General features: G+C 48.9%; 1 protein-coding gene across 2 annotated transcripts in view; it reads left to right on the top strand.

The window, feature by feature from the left end:
- The window catches only part of RIF1 (replication timing regulatory factor 1), a 1074525-nt gene that overhangs the window by 298943 nt on the left and 755606 nt on the right, over positions 1–19976 (top strand). For both annotated transcript variants that reach the window (XM_069616488.1, XM_069616487.1), the window contains one exon: positions 15037–15144. In XM_069616488.1, coding sequence (XP_069472589.1) covers positions 15037–15144 — 108 coding nt within the window. The remainder of the gene's footprint in view (positions 1–15036; positions 15145–19976) is intronic.

The following is a 19976-nucleotide window of genomic DNA, read 5'->3' as shown; positions in this document are numbered from 1 at the left end:
CAGGGCCTCCACATATACCCATACCTCGTCGGGGCTACATTTCCGGAAGCGGTTCACCACTCTTCCCGTGCCCTTATGAACACACTGCACAATCTGGGCTTCTCGCTCAATCTCAAGAAGTCGCAGCTGCTGCCTACGCAGACTGACATTCTTGGGCCTCATCTGGGACACGTGCTACGAGAAGGTATTTCCGCCGCAGGACAAAATCTCGGCCAACATCGCCTGGGTCTATTGGCAGCGATCCTATTTGCCATCCCGCACACGAGAATAAGGATGAGGATTCAGCTGCATTTCGCGGCCTCATGGAACCAGGAGCGGGGCTCTCAATCCGAGCAACGTTCCTCCACCCGGACCTAACTTGGTGGTCCAGAGACTGCAACCTACGGACGGGCAAGCCTTTCCGGCCGCCCACTCCGCAGTCCACCGTCACCATGGATTCCTCGCTCGAGGGCTGGGGAGCCACCTTGGACGATCTCTCGGTCCATGGCACCTGGACTCGACAGGAGCAGGAATACCACATCAATTGGCTAGAGCTGAACGCCATCTGGCTAGTGCTCAGGGCATTCCTACCATTTCTCAGGGGCAAGGTTGTCCTCATCCAGATGGACAACTCGACCAGCATGTTAGTACATAGTGGTCAACAAGCAGGGAGGCACCAGATCCCCCTTCTCTGTGAAGACTGGCAATCAGCATGTGGGAGTGGGCCCTGGAAAACATCTACCTCACGGCGGTCCACTTCCTGGGGGAATCCAACCTGGGAGCGGACAATTACGAGTGGCAGCTGAACGACCTTGTTGTTCAGATCTTCAGCAGGTGGGGTCATCCCCAGGTGGATCTTTGTCACCTGGCACAACACGAAGTGCCCTCAGTTCGCCTCTAGGTAGGGACAGGGCCCAGTCTCCCTGGGCAATGTATTTCACCTCCAGTGGAACGGCATGAAGGCCTATGCCTTTCTGCCCATGCCGCTGATTCAAATTAATTTGCAAAAATCAAGGAGTTTCGCCAACTCCTCATTCTAATAGTTCCATGGTGGCTGGCCAGGCCATGGTTTTCAGAACTGCTCAGCCTCTGAGATGCCCCCGATTCGCCTCCTGACAGGCCCAGCACATCTGGCACAGCAGGGGGGGGGGCAGAGTCATCCACCCAGCGCCACAGAAACTAGCCCTCACAGCTTTGTACCTGAGCAGGTAATGCTGCGGCACCTCAGCCTCACAAACTAATCTGGAGATCATACAGGGCGCTAGGAGCGAGGCTACCAGTGCCCAGTACAAAAGCAAATGGACCAGATTCTGCCAGTGGGCAGACTCCAAAGAATCGATCCACTGGCGTGCACTTTGGACGACGTGCTATCCTTCTCAGTGCACCGCGCCCACTCCGGTGTGCAGGTGGACACCTGCCGTACATACCTCGCAGCCATCCGAGTTTACATGACCTCGGAGGAAGGCATCTTCTCCTCCAATCCTATCATCAAACATCTGACGGGGCTTGCAAGGCTCTACCCGCCCGTCAAGAGGCCGCACCCTGTGTGAGACCTTTATATGGTCTTGGGCGCCCTGGCACACAAACCGTTCGAGACAATGGTGTCCGCGGACATCAGGCTGGTCACCAAGACGGCCTTACTAGCCGGCCTCACCTTGGCTCATAGAGTCCGCGAAATCCAGGCGCTGGCCGCCTCGGAACCATATACTACCTTTCACAAGGACAAAGTAGTCTTGCGGGGACACCCAGCATTTCTGCCCAAGGTGCCATCTGCTTTACACTTGAATGAGGAAATCGTCCTTCCTACTTTTTTTTTTGCCGATCCCAAGGACGAAGCACAGAGTGCTGCACTGCCTGGATGTCGGGCGTGCCCTGAGATTTTACTTGGACAGGACTAAGGACTTCCGCAAACCGAATGCCCTGTTAGCCTGTTCTTGAGCTTCCGAAAGTGACAAACAGGGCATCCAAGTCTTCCATATCCCGCTGGATGGTCTCTGCCATCAAAGAAGTGTATGAGGGCCAGCACAAGCCACTCCCGGCCAATATGCATGCCCAGGCAGTCGGGGCCAATGCAATGGCCATCGCATTCCAGTGCCATGTCCCTTGGCAAGTCATAAGCAGGGCGGCCGCTTGGGCCACTCCCTCGGCTTTCTGCAAGCATTACTGTTTGGATGCCGGCTCTAGATCTGATGCGGCTTTCGGACAGTTGGTTCTCAGGAACCTATTTGCTTAAGGAGGATCTCCTCTCCACCCTGGGGCTTCATCCAGTTGTAATCGCCCATGCAGTATGGAGTAAAGGGGACGGGTAATTATAAGTTACTCACCGTAGTGAAGTCCTTAGTCCCCATTCCCCCATACGTCCCATCCACCCACCCCCGCCCCCCAATCATACTGGTGTCATTAGGCAATGTTAAATCTATTCTCCAGCATGGGGTCTGGCATGGATTCACATGCTCATGAATAGTCCCCGTCGTCAGGCTGGGAATCCTCGGTAAAGAAAAAATCAGTATCAGTTCTGATCTGTCTTTAGTATTAGTAACCAATCACTGACCTCTGCGTCATACTGACCACAGCCAATGACTGCCCTCTACCTAAGCCCCGCCTCTGGCAGCCATCTTCAGATTTTTACCGCACGTTCAAGTTTTGGGATCCTCGTGCTATTGCTCTCGAGCGTTAGTGCTATTTTTTTCACGTTTTTTCTCAAAAAACTTCTATTTTTCGGTCAAAAGAGCCTCAAGCTCCACCGTTTCTTCATCCGATCAACGGGGACCCGTGTCGGATTCGTCTACGCCCCTCAAGGGTGAAGATTTCGTCGACACGCTTTTGGAGGACTCCAGAAGTTTCTCAGGCCCATCTCGGACATGGCCCAGGAGAAGGGAAGCTCGACGCCCGGAAAGCTGTTCAGGGTCTGCCCTGGATGCCAGCTTCAGAATGTCTTTGAGGACGAACACTCCCTTTGTCTTTACTGCCTACATGAGGACAAGACGCACGTGGAGAAGGACTGTGCGTTTTGCGGCAATATGTCGGAGCGGACCATGAAGGACCGCCATCAACGTCTCGCCAACTGGCTGGAAGGGAAGAGCCCGTCGGGCGAGAAGAAGTCCGAGCGGTCTTCTTAGACCTTTGAGGACGCCCCGGCGACGGGGGTCCAACACAAGGCCAAGCACCGCGAGTCCGCTGGCACCGGGAGCGCCGAACGGTCGGGCTCTACGGGCGCCAGGCAGGGCGCACCCTCCCCGGCACCATCAACCACGAGCCAACGCTCTGGTTCGGGTAAGAGGAAGGCCGAGCACCCGGCGAAGCTCCTGGAGAGACCCCGGTCGAGCTCGAAGGCCCCATCGGAGGGGGAGCGAGGCAGTGACCCTCCCCCCAAGGAGGAGGCGGTGAGCGCACCTAGGGTGGTGAAAGCCTTAATCCATCCTGCCATGGCCTCTATCGATACAGTCGCGGCGGCCCTGGCTCAGCCTGTGGAGGCTACACCAGTGGTGGCGACCTCGGGGCTCAGTCTCCCTGCCACCGCGGAGGGAGTCTTCTTTTATGCCCATCGACAGGACCCCCGTGAAACCTCCGGAGAAGAAAAAGGGGGGGCAGGAGGTCGTCGTGGATTCGGCCTCGACCTCTGAGGAAGAGCTGATCGAAGTCTTAAGCCACGGCGTTGGCATGGAAGAAGACCAGCCCGTCGGGAGGGACCCCGATGTAGGAGACGACGATAACGTCGAGGGTGCCGACGGAGCCCCTGACCGCCCGTCGGACTCCCCGCAACCAGTGCCGCAAGACAACTCGGCGGCCATTTTGTTGGCTATACAGTCCTTATGCTCGGAGATAAAGACGAGACTGCCGTTACCACCAGCAGAGGAACCGCTCCCGACGGGGGACCCGGAGCCAGGCCCTTCTGGGAGCACTCCCCCTAAGAGAAGAAGGATTCATCCTCCACCTCCTTTTCAGCCATCGCGCCCTGTTCAGCCCTCCTCCCCGTCCACGACTCGTGGGGATGATACGGGGACTGACACGGCCGCAACGGGTACGGACGACTAGGTTTACGACTAGGATCTGCCGTCGCCACCTCCCACCCGGGCTTCCCCGCCCGACGAGATTGGATTGTTTCACTACATGATCGCCAGGGCATCCGAGCTTTTCCAGCTCTGCCCGGAGGAGAAGGAAGGTTTCCTTTATCAACGGCGCGAGGCCAAGAGGAAGACGGTCCTCTCTGTACCTCTACTGGACGATATTTGGGATGAGGGCCTCGCCCTCCTCAAGAACCCATCCACGACGCCGGCTTAAAGGGATTGGTACGAGAAGAAGTACCGGTTCCCGGACGCGGCCCCCTTGTGCCTTCGGGCACAGCCGACCCCGGACTCGGTCGTCTCCGCGGCGGCCAGGAAGAAAGCAGGGGGGGGAGGCGCAGCCTCTACGTCGACCTCCCCGCCGGACAGCGAGGGAAAGAAGTTAGATACGATGGGACGCAGAGTCATCTCGTCTGCAGCGACGACGATTAAGGCGGCCAACGCCTTGGCTATCGTAGCCCGCTATGACAGGGAGTTGTGGTTCAAACTGGCCCCCCTGCTGGACTTCCTACCGGACGACAAGAGGGCTGAAGCCCTAGAGATCTTGCAGGAAGGAGAGGTGGCGTCGGACCACGCCATCACGATTGCGACGGACATCGCTGACACTGGATTTCGCCAGTTGGGCAACGGCATGTGCCTTAGGCGGCGTGGATGGCTCAAGGCTACGGACTTCCGTCAGGACGTGCAGACCAGAGTCTTGGACATGCCGTTCGACGGAAACAACCTGTTTGGGAAAACAGTGGACGATTCCCTTCAAGCCATCAAGGCAGACACGGAGACGGCCCGGGCTCTTGGGGTTCCCCAGCAACGGTGGCCGCCCTTTCGGAGCGGCGGAGGCAAACAGGGTGCCTCCAAAGGTTCCGGCGGCGGATTTTCCACCTACCGTCAGGCGGCCCGTTCGTCGTCGCAGGAAGCTTACAGGGGACGAGGCAAGTCGGGCGGACCCCGCCGCCGTCGCCAAGGAGGACAAGGCGGCAAAGCCTCATCGAAGCAGGACTGAACCGGCCGTGGGGTTGGGCCCCCACCGAAGCACCCTGGTGGGAGGCCGGCTGGCGAGCTTCGTCAGCGTGTGGGAGTCCATCTCCACCGACCGTTAGGTGCTGGACGCCCTAGCTCAGGGTCACGCGCTCGAGTTTCTAAAGAGGTGCCCGCGCGTCCCCCCTGTGGCCAGGAAAGAACATCACGTCCCTCAACTTCTCTTGGAGGTAAAGGCGATGCTCAAGAAGGGCGCCATAGAGCTCGTCCCAAAGAGGCTTCGGGGCTCTGGAGTTTACTCAAGATACTTCCTCGTGAAGAAGAAGACGGGAGGATGGCGTCCCATCCTGGACCTACGACGACTGAACAAATTCATCAAGGCACAGAAGTTCCGGATGGTCACCCTCCAACACGTCCTGGGTCAGCTGGAGGAGGGCGATTTCCTGTCGTCGTTGGATATGGAGGATGCCTACTTCCATATTCCCATCCTAAAGGGACAACGAAGGTTTCTCAGGTTCGTGGTCCAAGGGCGTCACTACCAGTCAGAGCCCTTCCCTTCGGACTGCGGTCGGCACCCAGGGTGTTCACCAAGTGCCTCGCACCAGTGGCGGCGCAGCTGCGCCGAGAGGGGATCCACGTCTACCCCTACCTGGATGACTGGCTCATCCGAGCGAAGACGAAGGAGATTGCCGTGGAGCACACGGCAAGGACCGTCCAACTTCTCACGGACCTGGGATTCTCCATAAACTACGCCAAGTCCCACCTGGTGCCCGCGCAAGACGCACTGTTTCTGGGAGCGAAGCTCGACACAGTGTCGCTTCTGGCCTCTCCGTCGGAGGAAAGGACGAGGGCCATCTTGGGCAAGGTGCAGCGGATGCTGGTTGCGGACGCGGCCAGAGTGAGGTCCATCAAGTCCCTCCTCGGAATGATGTCTTCTTGCATTTACCTCATCCGCCTGTGCAGGCTCCAGATGCGCCCGTTGCAGGAGTTCCTGGACGCGCGCTGGATCCAGACGACTGGCAGCTTCGAGGAGAGGATCACACTCGACGAGAGTTTCCGACGAGCGATCCGGTGGTGGGGCACCCGCGCGCATCTGGCGGCGGGCATGGACTTCCAGACCCCCGGCCACCAGGAGACAGTGACCACGGATGCCTCCCTGGAAGGGTGGGGAGCGCACACCGAAAATCTGCACGCGAGAGGCCTTTGGCTCCTGACGGAGAAGTCCCTCCATATCAACGTTCTGGAGCTCCGTGCAGTGTTTTGGGCCCTCGGGTCCTTTCTTCCGTCCCTCATGGGCAAGGTGGTGAGGATCTTCACCGACAACACCACCACCATGTTCTACATCAGGAAACAGGGCGGAACCAGGTCCCCAGCCCTGTCTAGGGAGGCGCAGGATCTGTGGCATTGGGCCGTCGCCCAAGGGATGTTTCTGGTGCCGTTTCATCTGGCAGGGATAAAAAACACCATCGCCGACTCACTCAGCAGGGAGCTGCGCTCGTGCCACGAGTGGGAACTACGACAGGATCTAGTGGACCGCCTCTTCCGACGGTGGGGCACACCCCAGATCGATCTGTTCGCGACGGCGACGAACTCCAAGTGCCGGAGGTTCGACAGCAGGTTTCCCCAGCCGAGGAGCATGGGCGATGCTTTCTCGTTCCCCTGGGAGGGCCTGTTTCTATACGCGTTCCCTCCATTGCCATTGCTGATCCGGCTCATCAACCAGCTCAAGAGGTCACGGTGCAGGATGATACTCGTCGCACCTGCGTGGCCGAGGCAGATATGGTTCCCGGACCTTCTGGACTTGTCAGCGTCCACGTCAATCAAGCTGCCAGTGGACGCGGATCTTCTCTCCAGGGAAGGAGGCGCCATCCTCCATCACGACCCGAAGTCGTTGAGCTTGCAGGCCTGGCTCCTGCAGTGTTAGAGTTTGGAGGATACGACATACCGGCCGACTGCAGAGAGGTTCTTGCAAAGGCCAGGGCGTCCTCAACTCTTAAATGCTACGGACACAAATGGAAGAGGTTCTCTGTCTGGTGCCACACACAGAAGATTAACCCTCTACGGATTACGGCTCCCCAAGTACTGCCGTACCTACTGACGCTGGCCAAAGCTGGACTGGCGCACGCGTCCATCAAGATTCATCTTGCTGCGATCTCCCGATACACCAGAACCACGGGGCGGACGTCTTTGTGGTCTCATCGTCTGGTGAAAGAGTTCATGAAGGCACTGTTCAGATCGTTCCCGCCGGTGAAGGCTCCGGCCCCGGCGTGGGAGCTCAACGTGGTGCTGACCAAGCTCATGGGACCTCAGTTCGAGCCTCTGCACTCGGCTCCGTTGAAGTTCTTGTCGTGGAAAACAGCGTTTCTTGTGGCCATCACCTCCGCACGACGGGTGGGAGAGATCCAGGCCCTTTCCTGCAAGGCCCCGTACTTGACTTTTCACGACACGAGGGTAGTGCTCAGGACGCACCCCTCCTTCATGCCCAAGGTGCCGTCGGAATTCCACCTCAACGAACCCTTGGTGTTGCCTGTTTTCTTCCCGTCACCGGCTGAAAGGACTTTGCACTCGCTGGATGTGGCTAGAGCACTGAAGTTCTACGTGGACCGCACGAAGTGCTTTCGGAAGACGTCACAACTCTTTGTGAACTTTGGACCTGTCAATCGGGGGAAGGCTCTCTCGAAGACTTCCATTTCCAGATGGCTCTCCGGCTGTATCATGTACTGTCATCGGTTGGCAAACCGACCGCTGCCTGGCCGTCAGAGAGCCCATTCCACCAGAGCAATCGCAGCTACCACGGCGTTCCTATCTGGTGTGCCCTTACTGGACATCTGCAGGGCTGCTACGTGGAGGTCGACGCACACCTTCACGAAATTCTACTGCATCGATCGGGATTCCAGGGAGGAGTCCAGGGTCGGCCAAGCAGTGCTGCGCAACCTGTTCGCCTAAGGTGAGCCTGGTGAGGAGGTAAGAATTGCTTAATGTTGAGTTTGATGTAATGCTTAATGTTGAGCCTTTGCCACCTCCCGTGGTTGTGCATGTGTGTACTGCTATGTATTCTTTATTCATGTGCATCCATGCCAGACCCCATGCTGGAGAAGGAACAAGTTACTTACCTGTAACTGTTGTTCTCCAGCATGGGTCTGGCATGGATTCACATGCGAACCCTCCCGCCTACCCCTCTGCGGCTCTTCACTTGGTCATACTGCCACTTCACGTGCTACCAAATCTGAAGATGGCTGCCAGAGGCGGGGCTTAGGTAGAGGGCAGTCATTGGCTGTGGTCAGTATGATGCAGAGGTCAGTGATTGGTTACTAATACGAAAGACTGATCAGAAACGAAACTGATACTGATTTTTTCTTTACCGAGGATTCCCAGCCTGACGACGGGGAATATTCATGAGCATGTGAATCCATGCCAGACCCATGCTGGAGAACAGTTACAGGTAAGTAACTTGTTCCTTGTCGACATGTCAATGGGGACTGAGGTGTAGGGGCCAGAGGGCGGAGTCAGGGCAGCGCATGCACCCTGGGACGCCCCCCTGTGTGCCTCTAAATTTAAAGGGGAAGGTTTTTTCTGTTGAAAAAGGTTAGCTTCCTGTCCCTTGGAAGGGACGCCCATGCAGTATGGAGGAAAACTATAGGAGTAACTTATAATTTTTCTTCAAATCACAGGTACTGTGGGGCTTGGGGCATTCACTGTTTGGCCATAAGTTGTGCTTCCTGGCTTGGGAAGCGCTTTTGTTACACTTTGGAGCTGATCCCAACTCAACTGCACTGGCCTGACATCTTCTGCTCTCTACAAAGTAGCTCACTTGAGTTAGTGATTTCTTCTGAGCTTGCTAACTTAAGACTTTATCTAAGAAGTGCATCAGAACTAAGGCACCTTTCTGAACAGATTAGCTATGGCATTACTCGTTCCCTCATAGGTTTTAATTGTTGACACTATTATTGCTGGGATAAGTCTACCTGCCTCCCTTTGGGAGACTGTAATTGTTTTACAAACCGTTGAAAGTATGTTCTAAATATAATTCTAACCTTTCCTTCCTTAACAACTCAATAACTGAATTGGTAACCAAAATAAGTGCAATACTGACCTTCACTGAAGTCACTCTGTGTTCTGGAACATGTGGTGTTACCAACTTTTATTGTCTTTGAAAAACTGAATCCTAATTTAGTATAACTTTGTGTGCAAAGTGTTACTTGGATACTTGTACTCTGATTCAGGATAACAGTTATTCTAGGGGAGTTGGACCGTGGGGGTGTAATATGCTATTACAGTTGCTTTTCAGTTCACAGACTAAGGGAAGCAATAACCAAATTATTTTAGGAAAACAGTTATACTACAGTTAAGTAAAAACTATACTTTTTTTTGCCCTTCACGAGGCAAACTCAAATAGTCATCCAATCAGCGTCATTTTTTTCTCCATCAAACCTGCAGCTGATATTTATGCATCTACAATATGGAATTGCCATTGCCATTTCCAGAACCAACCCCCCACGTAGTCTATTCAGTTTACATCTGTATTTCGAGCTCTGTCCTCTACCTCACTGATTGGCCTTCTCCACTGTCAGCTACTAACTGAAGAAGACGTGATTGAAGTGGGTGAAGACGTAGCACCATCAGGGGGTAGAACTTACTGGAACATGCCCAGCACTAGCGTGATCACGGTGTCCCGTCAAAGTTTCGAAATTATAGTTTCGAAATACAATAATTTCGAAACCATAGGATCAAAAAAATTGAATGCATTTTGTAATGTACATTTTTGTTTTGGTTCGTATAGTAAAATGAGTGGTATTGCCCCAATTTCTACCCAAGACAGGTAGTAGTCCCTTCTAAGCACATAATATGGAGCATATGGCCCCCTTGTATGCATTATTGCTGGTGCAAATGCAGTTTGGGGCAATGCATCCAAAAAGTGGGTGCGCAAGTAATAACTGCCACCATCCTGTTCAGAAGGTGACTCCAAAAATAGCAAAAATGCTACTTGGAATAAAGCTTAGGGGATACAAAGTGTCCCCACAGTACTGTTGAACATTGCTTGTGCTACAAAGCAAAGAGTATAACCCATTAGTCCTAAAAGGGAGATGACCACTTCTGTACAGGTGGGTCTAAGGACTTGCCAGAGAATCCAATACGGCATGGCTGCATACCTGTTAGGAAAGCTTTCACTTTTCCCTCCTTTTCTATGGATCCCCGTTTTTTAACCTATTTTGAATTTTTGAAGTGAAGTAGAGCCTTCAGATTCACTTCCCTTTTGCTCATTTGTTATGGGGAAACTGACCAGTTCTGGGAAACTGTTTCCCTTTTACATTTGTGACTCTTTAACATACACACAATGTAGTGCAATGGAGATACTTTTGCTTCACCTTACCTTTTTACTGCTTACTTTTTATATGTGCCCAAAGACTAGCTGGTGACAGCTACATTTTTGCATTATTTTTGGTGTGCTAAGAAATGTGGCTAGTGCCCTAAAATGGCCATGCCGCATTTTCGCTTGTTCTTTGGCCCTATTGTAGTTTGACTTTTTTCCTGCCCTGCCAGGTCAGGAAATATCAATTAGGTTCATGCTCATGCCCGGGAAACCTCTGCAGCTGTCATGCACTAATCATGCCTGTGTGCGTGGGGCAGAGGAAGCGGGTGGGACTGTTTGTTACCATTTCACATCCATTGTGCGGATCGTCTAGGTGTGCGACATGAGTGAAACCAGTAGTTGCCCCCAATTGGACAACTACTGGCTGTTTGAATGGTGCACATCCTTACCATTGGGTGGGACTTGCTTCCGAGCTGGATTTTGGAGAAGTAGAGGACTCCTGCAATAGTTTCTTGAGATCAGCGTTGAAGCCAAGAATCCCTTGTAGATGAACAGCCTGCTGAAGATCCAAAGAAGACTCCTGAAGTGGATCAGCACTCCTTCTTGTGTCTGGCCTGCTGTTGCCTGTGCATGGTGAACTTCGCTGGAACTAGTCTCCCTTCACCCAGATAAGTGTCCTAAGGCTGGATTCTGCATTCCTACAGGGATTGCATGTTCCATTACCAGCTGAACTGAAGAATCCTCAAACCCGCAGCTCCTTGCCATTTGTCAGTAGAACCAACGGCGCAGTTTCGGGCCCCCGGCGATCCACAAAGCCATCTGGGAAAATCTGAGTCGGGGTTGGTAAGTAAGCATCGGATTGCCTGTCGGCCTTGTCTCTCCCTTTGTCCTCCATAGGATGACACTGGGAACAAGTCCCTTTGTCTCCTAACTCCATTATATTCAACTTTGGTCGTCGAACCTGGGTTGGGTATCCATGACTGGGTTTATTTATATAGCACTAAAGATGGGCCTGCAGGCAGGGAAGCGCTAGCACAAAACAGATGGCAATCTACTAACTCAGCAGAACAGTGGGACGTTAAAGAGAAATCGATGCAACAGACCTGTCTTTAGACCATGCTTGAAGCAATCCAAGGAGCAACATGCCCTTAAATCAGGTGGGAGGGCATACCAGCATTTCGGTGCCACATAAGGGAAACACCCGTGAGAAACCATGGTCAACCTGGCTCTAGGTACAAACAGAAAAAAATTATCTAAGCATCCACAGTGAGAGTTGCCAACAAAGTCTGTTAGGTAGGTACACCCGGCTTGTGGCATATAGACACCTATGTTTGATGGACAGCAGGCGAAGGGTGATTCTGGAGGAAACCGGATGCCAATGCAGGACTTTCCTGGCATCAGATATGATCACTCCTGCAAAGGCCCTCAACTGCCCGTCCCGCTGCATTATTTTGCACCGTCTGTAGTCTGGCAATTTCTCATTTGCCAGTGCAATACAGTATGATACAAGTAATTTATAACGCTCTCGTACACAAGTGTTTCTAGGCGCAACAAGGAAGAGGGAGTGAGGACAAGACAAACGATCTTACTAGACCTTGTGTCATTCAGATCGTGCAACAACGAAAAGTGCAAGGGGAAAGGGAGAAGTGCAAGGGAGAGGGGAGAGCAAAACATGGCAGCAATGCTAAGCAAGTGCAGCGGACTCTGGGTAGTGCAAGGAAAACAAGGGACTGTAGGATTACGGTTACAGTCCCCAAGTGTGTGGTAGGATCGGAGGTAATGCAAGGAAGTAGACTCTAACAGTAGTCCAGTTTAGTGCCAACTATGGCCCAGGAAATGGTAGCACAATTATTAGTTTCAGATAGTATGAACATGATTAAACAAGGCTGCTCACACAGGTTAGCTCTGGGCCTGGAAGAAAGGAGAACACTTGCCTTTTTGATGGTAAATTGAACTTTTAGAGTTTGAAACTAATCGCCACCACAAGCCCATTGCATCCTTTTTAAGCGAACCCATACTGGTGAAAAACATTGTCACGTTTGTGCACAAGACCCCATTCATCTTTGAGCTTCGACTTCTGAAGTTAGGAACCAATCACAAGAATAACATCCTATAATTCACTGCGTCTCTAACTCACTGACCTGCTTGATTAAGTTATCTGATGTTTATTAAGTGAATCTATTCTCTTCTATTCTTCTCTCCCCCTACTGGGTCTTCATGCCGCATAGCCCCATCTATTCTTGTCATGATCTGTGACTTTAATTCTCCATTGTTTCAGCTTGTATTTCTGTCTTCTCATTCTACGTTTGCTGCTCTACTTGTGGATGACGCAGCTTCTATTTTTTCGTCTAAGCTTTCCTCTTCACTTGAATCTTTCTATCCAGTTTCTTCTTTCTTTCCCTCTCCAAAGCCACCTCAGCCGTAGCTTACTTCCCAGTGTGGGGAGTTTTTAATCGCTCTATGCAGGGTGTTTTTAATCGACTGGAGAGAGGCTGGCCTAAAACTTTGTCAGTGTGGGATCTTCTCATTTTCTTCTTAGAATACATTATACAATTAGGTTATTTTGTCAGTTTGTTTGCCTTTTTTCAGTTTTTCTGTGTGCTCAATAGGCTCACCCTAGCCATTTGTTTTAGTCACTTTCTCGTCTTCTGTCTCCTCTTTTGCCTGATTATTCTCTTCTTCATTAACTGCTTCAGACTTTGCTTCTTACTTTTCTTCCAAAGGGACTACTCTTTGATCTGCTGTTCAGTCAGCTCACTCTTTATTTTCACCCTGTTCTAGATCTTCTGTTTCAACAATTTCTTTGTTTTCACTCTAATTCTGATACTGTTTTAATTCATGCTCATCTCCGTCTCATCCTATTCCTTCTTATTATGAAGTCTATCCTCCATTGGTTTCTTACCTTCTCTTTTTAATATTTCTCTTCTTGGCTCTACTTTTCCTGCTTATTTTAAGCATGCCTCAATTAATCTGATCCTGAAGAAACCATAGATCCTTTGCTCCCTGCGCATTTTTGTCCTATTTTTCTTCCTTTTCTTTCAAAATTGGACGGTCTTGTTTACTCTCAGGTTTCTACTTTTGTCACAGAAAATTCTATTCTTTCTAGTTTCCAACCAGGTTTTTGCCCTCTTCTTTCGCCAAAAACTGTTTTTTGATTCTCTCCTTTCTGCTTGTTATGCTAAACATTCTTAATCGGTCGGTTGCTTTCGACACGGTGGATCATACTTTACTCCTAACTTTTCTCTCTTGGTTTTTCTGGTATGGTTATCCTGGTTTCATGCTCATCTATCTTCTCGCACATGCTCTGTCTTGGGCTGGGACTTCGTCTAAAACTTAACTTGTTCATGGTGTTTCTCAAGGTTCTGTTCTTGGAACCTTCCTTTTTTCTCTTTACACGATCTTGTCTTTTGCCATCTCCCATCAATTCTATGCAGGTGATCACCAACTCTTCCTGTCTCTTCTTTCAAATCTTTTATTCATCATAATCTGTCTTCTTGTCTTACTGCTATTAAAAACTGTCTGATCACCTTCTTGTTTTCGAATGCGTTGCAAGCAAGGTTTCTTTTTCCCGGCTAATACTATTCCTCCTCTTTTTCCTCCTTTACATCTCTACTTCGCCTCGTAACCTGGGCTTGTATCTCGATTCTGATTTGTCTATCACATTTCGATTACATCACGCTTTTGTTTTAATCGCTGTAATATTCATAAAGCTTGTCCTTTTGTTAATGCTACACAACCTTTGATTTCTTCGCTTATTTTTTCCTGTCTGTTCTATTCTACATTGCGCTTTGGTCTTCCTGTTTCTCGTTTGGCTCCTTTAAAGTCAGTTTTTAATGTTTTCATTTGTCTTTAATATTTGTCTCCTCGTGATTCTATTTCTGTCAGGATGGTTCTTTTCCTGTCAAATAAAATGTTTTTAAATGTCTTTATGGTCTCAAACCTTATCTTTCTCTCATTACCTTCTATGTTCCTTCAATGTTTTACGTTGAGGCCAATTTCTATTACCAGTTGCTCACTCCCTTGCGCTCAATCACACTTTCATACTTTCTCTTTGCATGCTCCACTTCACTGGAATTCTCTCCCCCTGTCTCTTCACTCTATTACTTCTTACACTTTTTTTTGTTTTGTTTTTGTTCTTCTCTAAAGAATCAATCTTAACGGAAAGTATGTACATTTTTGTATAGCTTGTGATTTCATAATCAATGGTACTGCCAGTGTTTGTTCAGCACTTTGGCATAAAGTGTTACATAAACTACAAGTACTGTCTAAATTGTGTCCTTGATCACTCACTCGCCTGAGACCAGCCTTAATTGTGTTTTGGCTAACCTTTCAGAGCTTCCTGTTCATAACTACGGTGGCCTTCTAAAATCTGTCAATCAGACCAGATTCTAGAAATCCATCTCCACACTCATGTTACCATTGAAAGTGTGTGGGCAAACTCTGTGCTCACCCTCAGCTCACATTAGACAGTTTCCTTTAACCCTTCTCGAGAGGGCTTCACAATAATCTAAACCGATTTCCTGCGGGGCATCTCACAAACATCTTAACTACTTTGTCAATGCTAGTCATAAACTGAGATTCTGTTGCTGCTGTGTATTGCTTCTTTAGGGTGGTAATTCATAATCTCAGTTGGAAATTGATTATCTTTAAAAATAGTCAAATGTCTATGGATTCATTGTATTAAAATCTTGTCTTTGCATCCTCCAGACAAACGAGGTGAATCAAGGCGATGCCCTGGAACACAACTTCAGTGCCATGCATTCAGCATTGACGTTACCTGTATGCCATCTGTACCCTGTACAGGGGTTTCCCCAGGTGAGAGGAAGATCTTCAATTTGATTTTTAATTTGAAACTCTTTAAATTTGCTTTGTCCAGCCTATAGTGTTTAATTGATTTTCTCCGAGAGGATGTTTTATTCTCCAGCATTGGATCTTTCATAGTTTCACATGATGTGAACAGTCTCAGTCAGGCTGGGAATCCTCTGTAACATAGATTTATCATCATTTGTGGCCAACAGTTCTTGCCATCAGGAAATGCTTAAGACCAATCTTTGTAGCAAATAAAAATAAAAACTCCAAATGCATTCAGGTGAAAGGCTGAGAATGTGGAAGTGGTGTGCCAGTGCCATGGACTAATTGAGGCCATGGGATATTGACTATTAGAAATCTGATTCTTTAGGTTGGCAATACTTCTTTTTTTTCAATTTTTTTTTTTTGTTTTTTTTTTTTTTTGCGACCAGATTCTGCAATCTTATAGCTTTGGTTCACAGGTAGTACAGCTTTTTTTTTCTTTTGCGAAGACCATACTATAAGGTGGTCTTTTCTTAATTTAAGGCTTCCTTTCTTTCATCCTGTGACTCTTCATTCTACATTTTGCATGCTTATTAGCAATTCAAACCTACATGTCTTATATTCTCCATATAAATCCACCCAAATACCTTTTTTATGGTGTTTCAGAGGTTTCCTTCTCCCGTCACATAGGTTCCCCTTCTCAAATTTCTCTTTCTAACCATAGTTATAATGCAAGTGTAATTCTTTTTTTTTTTTTAACCTTATTGTTTGATTCTATCACGTTTACTTATTCAGGCAACGTAAAGCTCATCCAGTTCTATCGTTTCAAGTCACTAAACTTTTATCTTCACTGAATTTCTCTTATATAATATTCTGCTCTTGTAATTCCTGCCAATCAGCTTGCTCCTCTTTGTTGTTGTCATAATTTTCCTATTCATCTGGTCTCTTGTTCCAATTTGTTCTGCTCTTTTAACCCTTCATTGTTTCTTTTTATTATGTATAAATGTCTTGTGTGATTGCCACTGCGTACATTTCCTGTAGTTTATTTATACTGTCGTTCTCATGCTCTTGGATCTGTCACAACTTCTCCTTGTTCTTCGCCATCTGTGTGCTCAGCCTAGTTTGTTAGTTTGCACTCTTGGTTCCCAAACACTGGAATCAATTGCCAGTTTTTCTTAGATATTCTGCTTCCTTTTCTTTTTGTTCTTCACCAAAAAACCCTGCACTAGCAGTTTTACATTTCTAGAATGTTATATAGTTTCAACTTCATGATTTTATAACTCTTTGGCAAAAGCGCCAAAATGCAAATAGTGTGGTTGTCTGTGAGAAAGCAAAGGTACTATCCTGCTAATCTGTTGGGACCCAATGTATAAGTGGCACCCCACACCCCCCGTTCTGGTTTCTGTCTCCGTGATGAGTCCTTTCTTGTACTAACTTTAGTGCAGTTCCTCAGTGTTAAAGTACGCCCGGGTTAAACAGTTTCCTCTGTCGAGCTACCTAGCCCAGCTGGCGGTACAGGCTCCACTTTGTGGCGGGAGCCCGATGATTGATCCCAGTGGTGTAGGCTTGCTCTACCCGGGGAGAGAGTGGAGGTGTCACTACATAGGAAACACTGTGTATATCCAGTATGGAGTCCAGACAAGTGATTCTTCCTGCAACGCAAGTGGGATACAGATGTGTCGAAGTATGGTTGTGTATACTGTCTGCCTTGGAGGTAGAGGGCTAAACTTGTCTAAACCAAGTCAGATGCCAGGTCTGACTGAAATAGCTGGAGGATGTCAAATTGTGGCAGCATCCCAGTGATTGGGTGGCCTCCAAAGAACATGCCCAACTAAACATGAATACTCTGAAGTCTTTGCAGTCTGAATATCTTCTAGAAGTGCAGAGATCAGCAATAATTTGCCTGGTATCTGGGCCCACTGGACATCTAGCTACCAAACTGCAACATGTGCAACCCCTTCCATTGATCCAGCAGAGTTGCATGCTTCCAGAAATCATAAACCTAGATTAACAAGCTATGCCCAATTTTCATGGGCACACATCCGCAGATGTGGATTTCTGAAAGACCGTTATCCAGTTTAAGCGAGTTCCAACCTAGGCGGAAATAACCAAGATGGCAGTTCCTCATGCAACAACATAACACCAGACCACAAGTAAAATGGCCAGGTTGTAGGACATTAAAATGCATTGGCAGATGCTTTTCTCATGTTCAGGGACAGGTAGTGATCAAGGCCATAAAAAGGGTAGAGTGGTGTATGGTGTAACCAAGGATAAAACTCATAACTCCCAACCACCCTACGGTCCAATACTTTCTGGGTGAGAAACTCCACGGCACAAACTGAGATCTCCCCTACCCATTAGCCATATGGGTAAATGTGAGCAGCACATTCATACACTTCTGGTTTCTCACCATCTGAACAACAAGCTACACTGTTATTACCATTGTTTGCTTTTCACCCTTTTTATATCCCTCAAATATTGATTCAGCTGATAGAAAAGCTACATATATATATTTTTTTATCAGCACTAGTACGTGTCAAGTGATGCTTCTCCCTTGTAACTTCAAGACCATGGGCCTGTTAAATCAGAATGCTATTGTTGGGGATTCATTAATTCCATTTAGTGGACCCCTAAACTTTTTCCTCATTTTGTTTTTTAGGATTTGAACTTCTGTGGTCAAGACTTTTGCTGAAGTACCCCTGCCACTGCAAGTTTTATTTTTTCTTTAGTATATGGTTCCCTAGCTAGCCCAATGCCTCTATCGTAGTTTTCACCAGACCTTGCTTTTAGTGTGTGGGCTAGAGGCAGCTGGAGGCAGCGCTAAGTTAATTTTGGCTTCACCAGTGGGGCAAGCCAATTTTCTTAGCTCAATATACCTTAAAGGTAGGCATTGGGGTACTAAAGTCCTGCTCTAGAACATTTTGTTTTTGGGCCATCCCTTTGTCTTGCAGAGGTTGTGAAGGGGGCATGAAGCAGACCTAAAATCGTTATCACATGGGCTCACTCTGAGCCCGACCCTACAGCTTTGATTATGGTTTGGACTAGTTTAGACCAGACACTATTCCCAGACAGGAAACTCCTGTGGGTGAACCTGAATGTTTGGTGGTTTTTGGGGTCACCCGATTAGCCACATACCAAAATCTTTGATTGGGTGCCCTTGTATGTGATTGGAGTGCTGTCTTAGGCCAGCAATTGAGTGCATGAGTATATCTAGAAAAGACCCGAAATCCTGCCTCAATTCTGTTGGTTTCTATTGGTAAGCCAGCCTATTTGCCTAGCGGATTGCCTTTTTTTGCTGGAAAAACTGCTGCTTCCATTTTTGGACTGTTTGGCCATACTGGATAACCTGGTCTCCTTACCGTGCCTCTGGCTTGGATATTTGGCTGCTGGATGTCATTCCTGTGCTGTCCTCCTCCTGGCCTTCCTCTTGGCTGGACTTGTTCTGGGGTACTGCAGCGTCCCAACACAGAAGGGGTTTGGGCCCCCAAAGCCCTGCTTCTGTTCTTTTCATTGTGGGATCATTTTCTGCTGTTTGGCAGCCCCTTTGTCCTGTGAGCTGCCAGATCCTACCTGCTCTGGTTCTTTCATTGTCCTGGATCTATCTTTGCTGTTGCTTCCCCTTTCTATGGATGGGTACGACACCAAGGAAAGCAGTCTGGGTCGTAGGTGGGCCATGGTTCCAAATCCATTGGTGATTGGATCCTGTAACTCGGCCTGCAAAACACGATGTTGTACTCGCTGTGTTTACCTAATTCCTGAGCTATATTTTCGGGACTCCTCGTCATAAGTACTTGCCTCTGTGCCCTGAGTTATTATTCGAGATACTTCCATGGTTGAAGGATTCTGCAGGCCCCTTTCTACCTTGTTTTGCCATAGCCTCCTGTGACGAATCCAGGGTATTAATCCCTTCTCCCCAAGGGAGAGCCACCCCCATTGAGATTAGGGAGGCGTTAGGGAGATTTATCAGTTTTATGCTTAATCGCCTCTCCTAGTGAGACCCCATCACATTTTGCTTGACTTCTGGACCTTTTTCTTGCCCTCCTGAATGAGGGGAACCGTTTTCTATCATTCATTCGGGAACTCTGTTCTATATGTTTTACCTTATTTTATGCAGTCTTGCTTTCCTCCATATTTACTAAAGGCATCTGTGTTTCTTTTTTACAGCACACTGTTGCTGAGGGCCTTTCGGGTTCTCGTTTTATATTTTCATTTTCCTTCTCACTTAAGGAAAGAGGGATACTGTGTATCCTTCCTAAACTTTTGAGAGATCAGCACACCCCACCTTGTGTAGTGCTCCTGTAACCTTTTGGTTGGTGACAACCCTATAGTTATGGCTGGTGGCAGTGGACATGTTCTACCGACATTTGTGCAATTTTCCAATGCAGGCTGTAGTCACAGCTGCAGTTATGCACAAGAGGGTCACATATGTTCCAAAATGGTGGCACCTTTCTATTTTTGCCATTTCTTGTGTGGTTGATTTTTGTCAGCCCTTCTGCCATCCTGGTGAGTTTTGTGTAGCCCGCCATGGCTCCAGTGTGTCTGCGAGGAATCGGGGGAGGAGCCGGAAACGCCCCTATCCTTTGTCTGCTGAAGTGCCTGAATGGAACCAGTTCCCACTGGGGGGCGCTGGCTGTCCTGGTTGGACAGCCACCCACCCCTTTCTGTAAACTGCAGGGAGAGTTTGCAGAGGAATGAATGGTAAATCCTGCAAAAGGTGCAGGTCCTGAGGCAGAAGGCAAGTCGACCACAGGAACAGAAGATCCGAAGCAGAAGACATCAGATATGCTGGCAGACAGTTCCAGTAACTGCGAAGAGACGGCTGCTGTCCTAACGGTTATCAAATCGACAGAGGAGCT

This window comes from Ambystoma mexicanum, chromosome 9 (genome assembly GCF_040938575.1).
Source record: "Ambystoma mexicanum isolate Mex_15411 chromosome 9, UKY_AmexF1_1, whole genome shotgun sequence".
Lineage (NCBI taxonomy): Eukaryota > Metazoa > Chordata > Amphibia > Caudata > Ambystomatidae > Ambystoma > Ambystoma mexicanum.
Note: the sequence above shows the minus strand (reverse complement) of the source record. Positions and strands in the feature narration are given on the sequence as shown.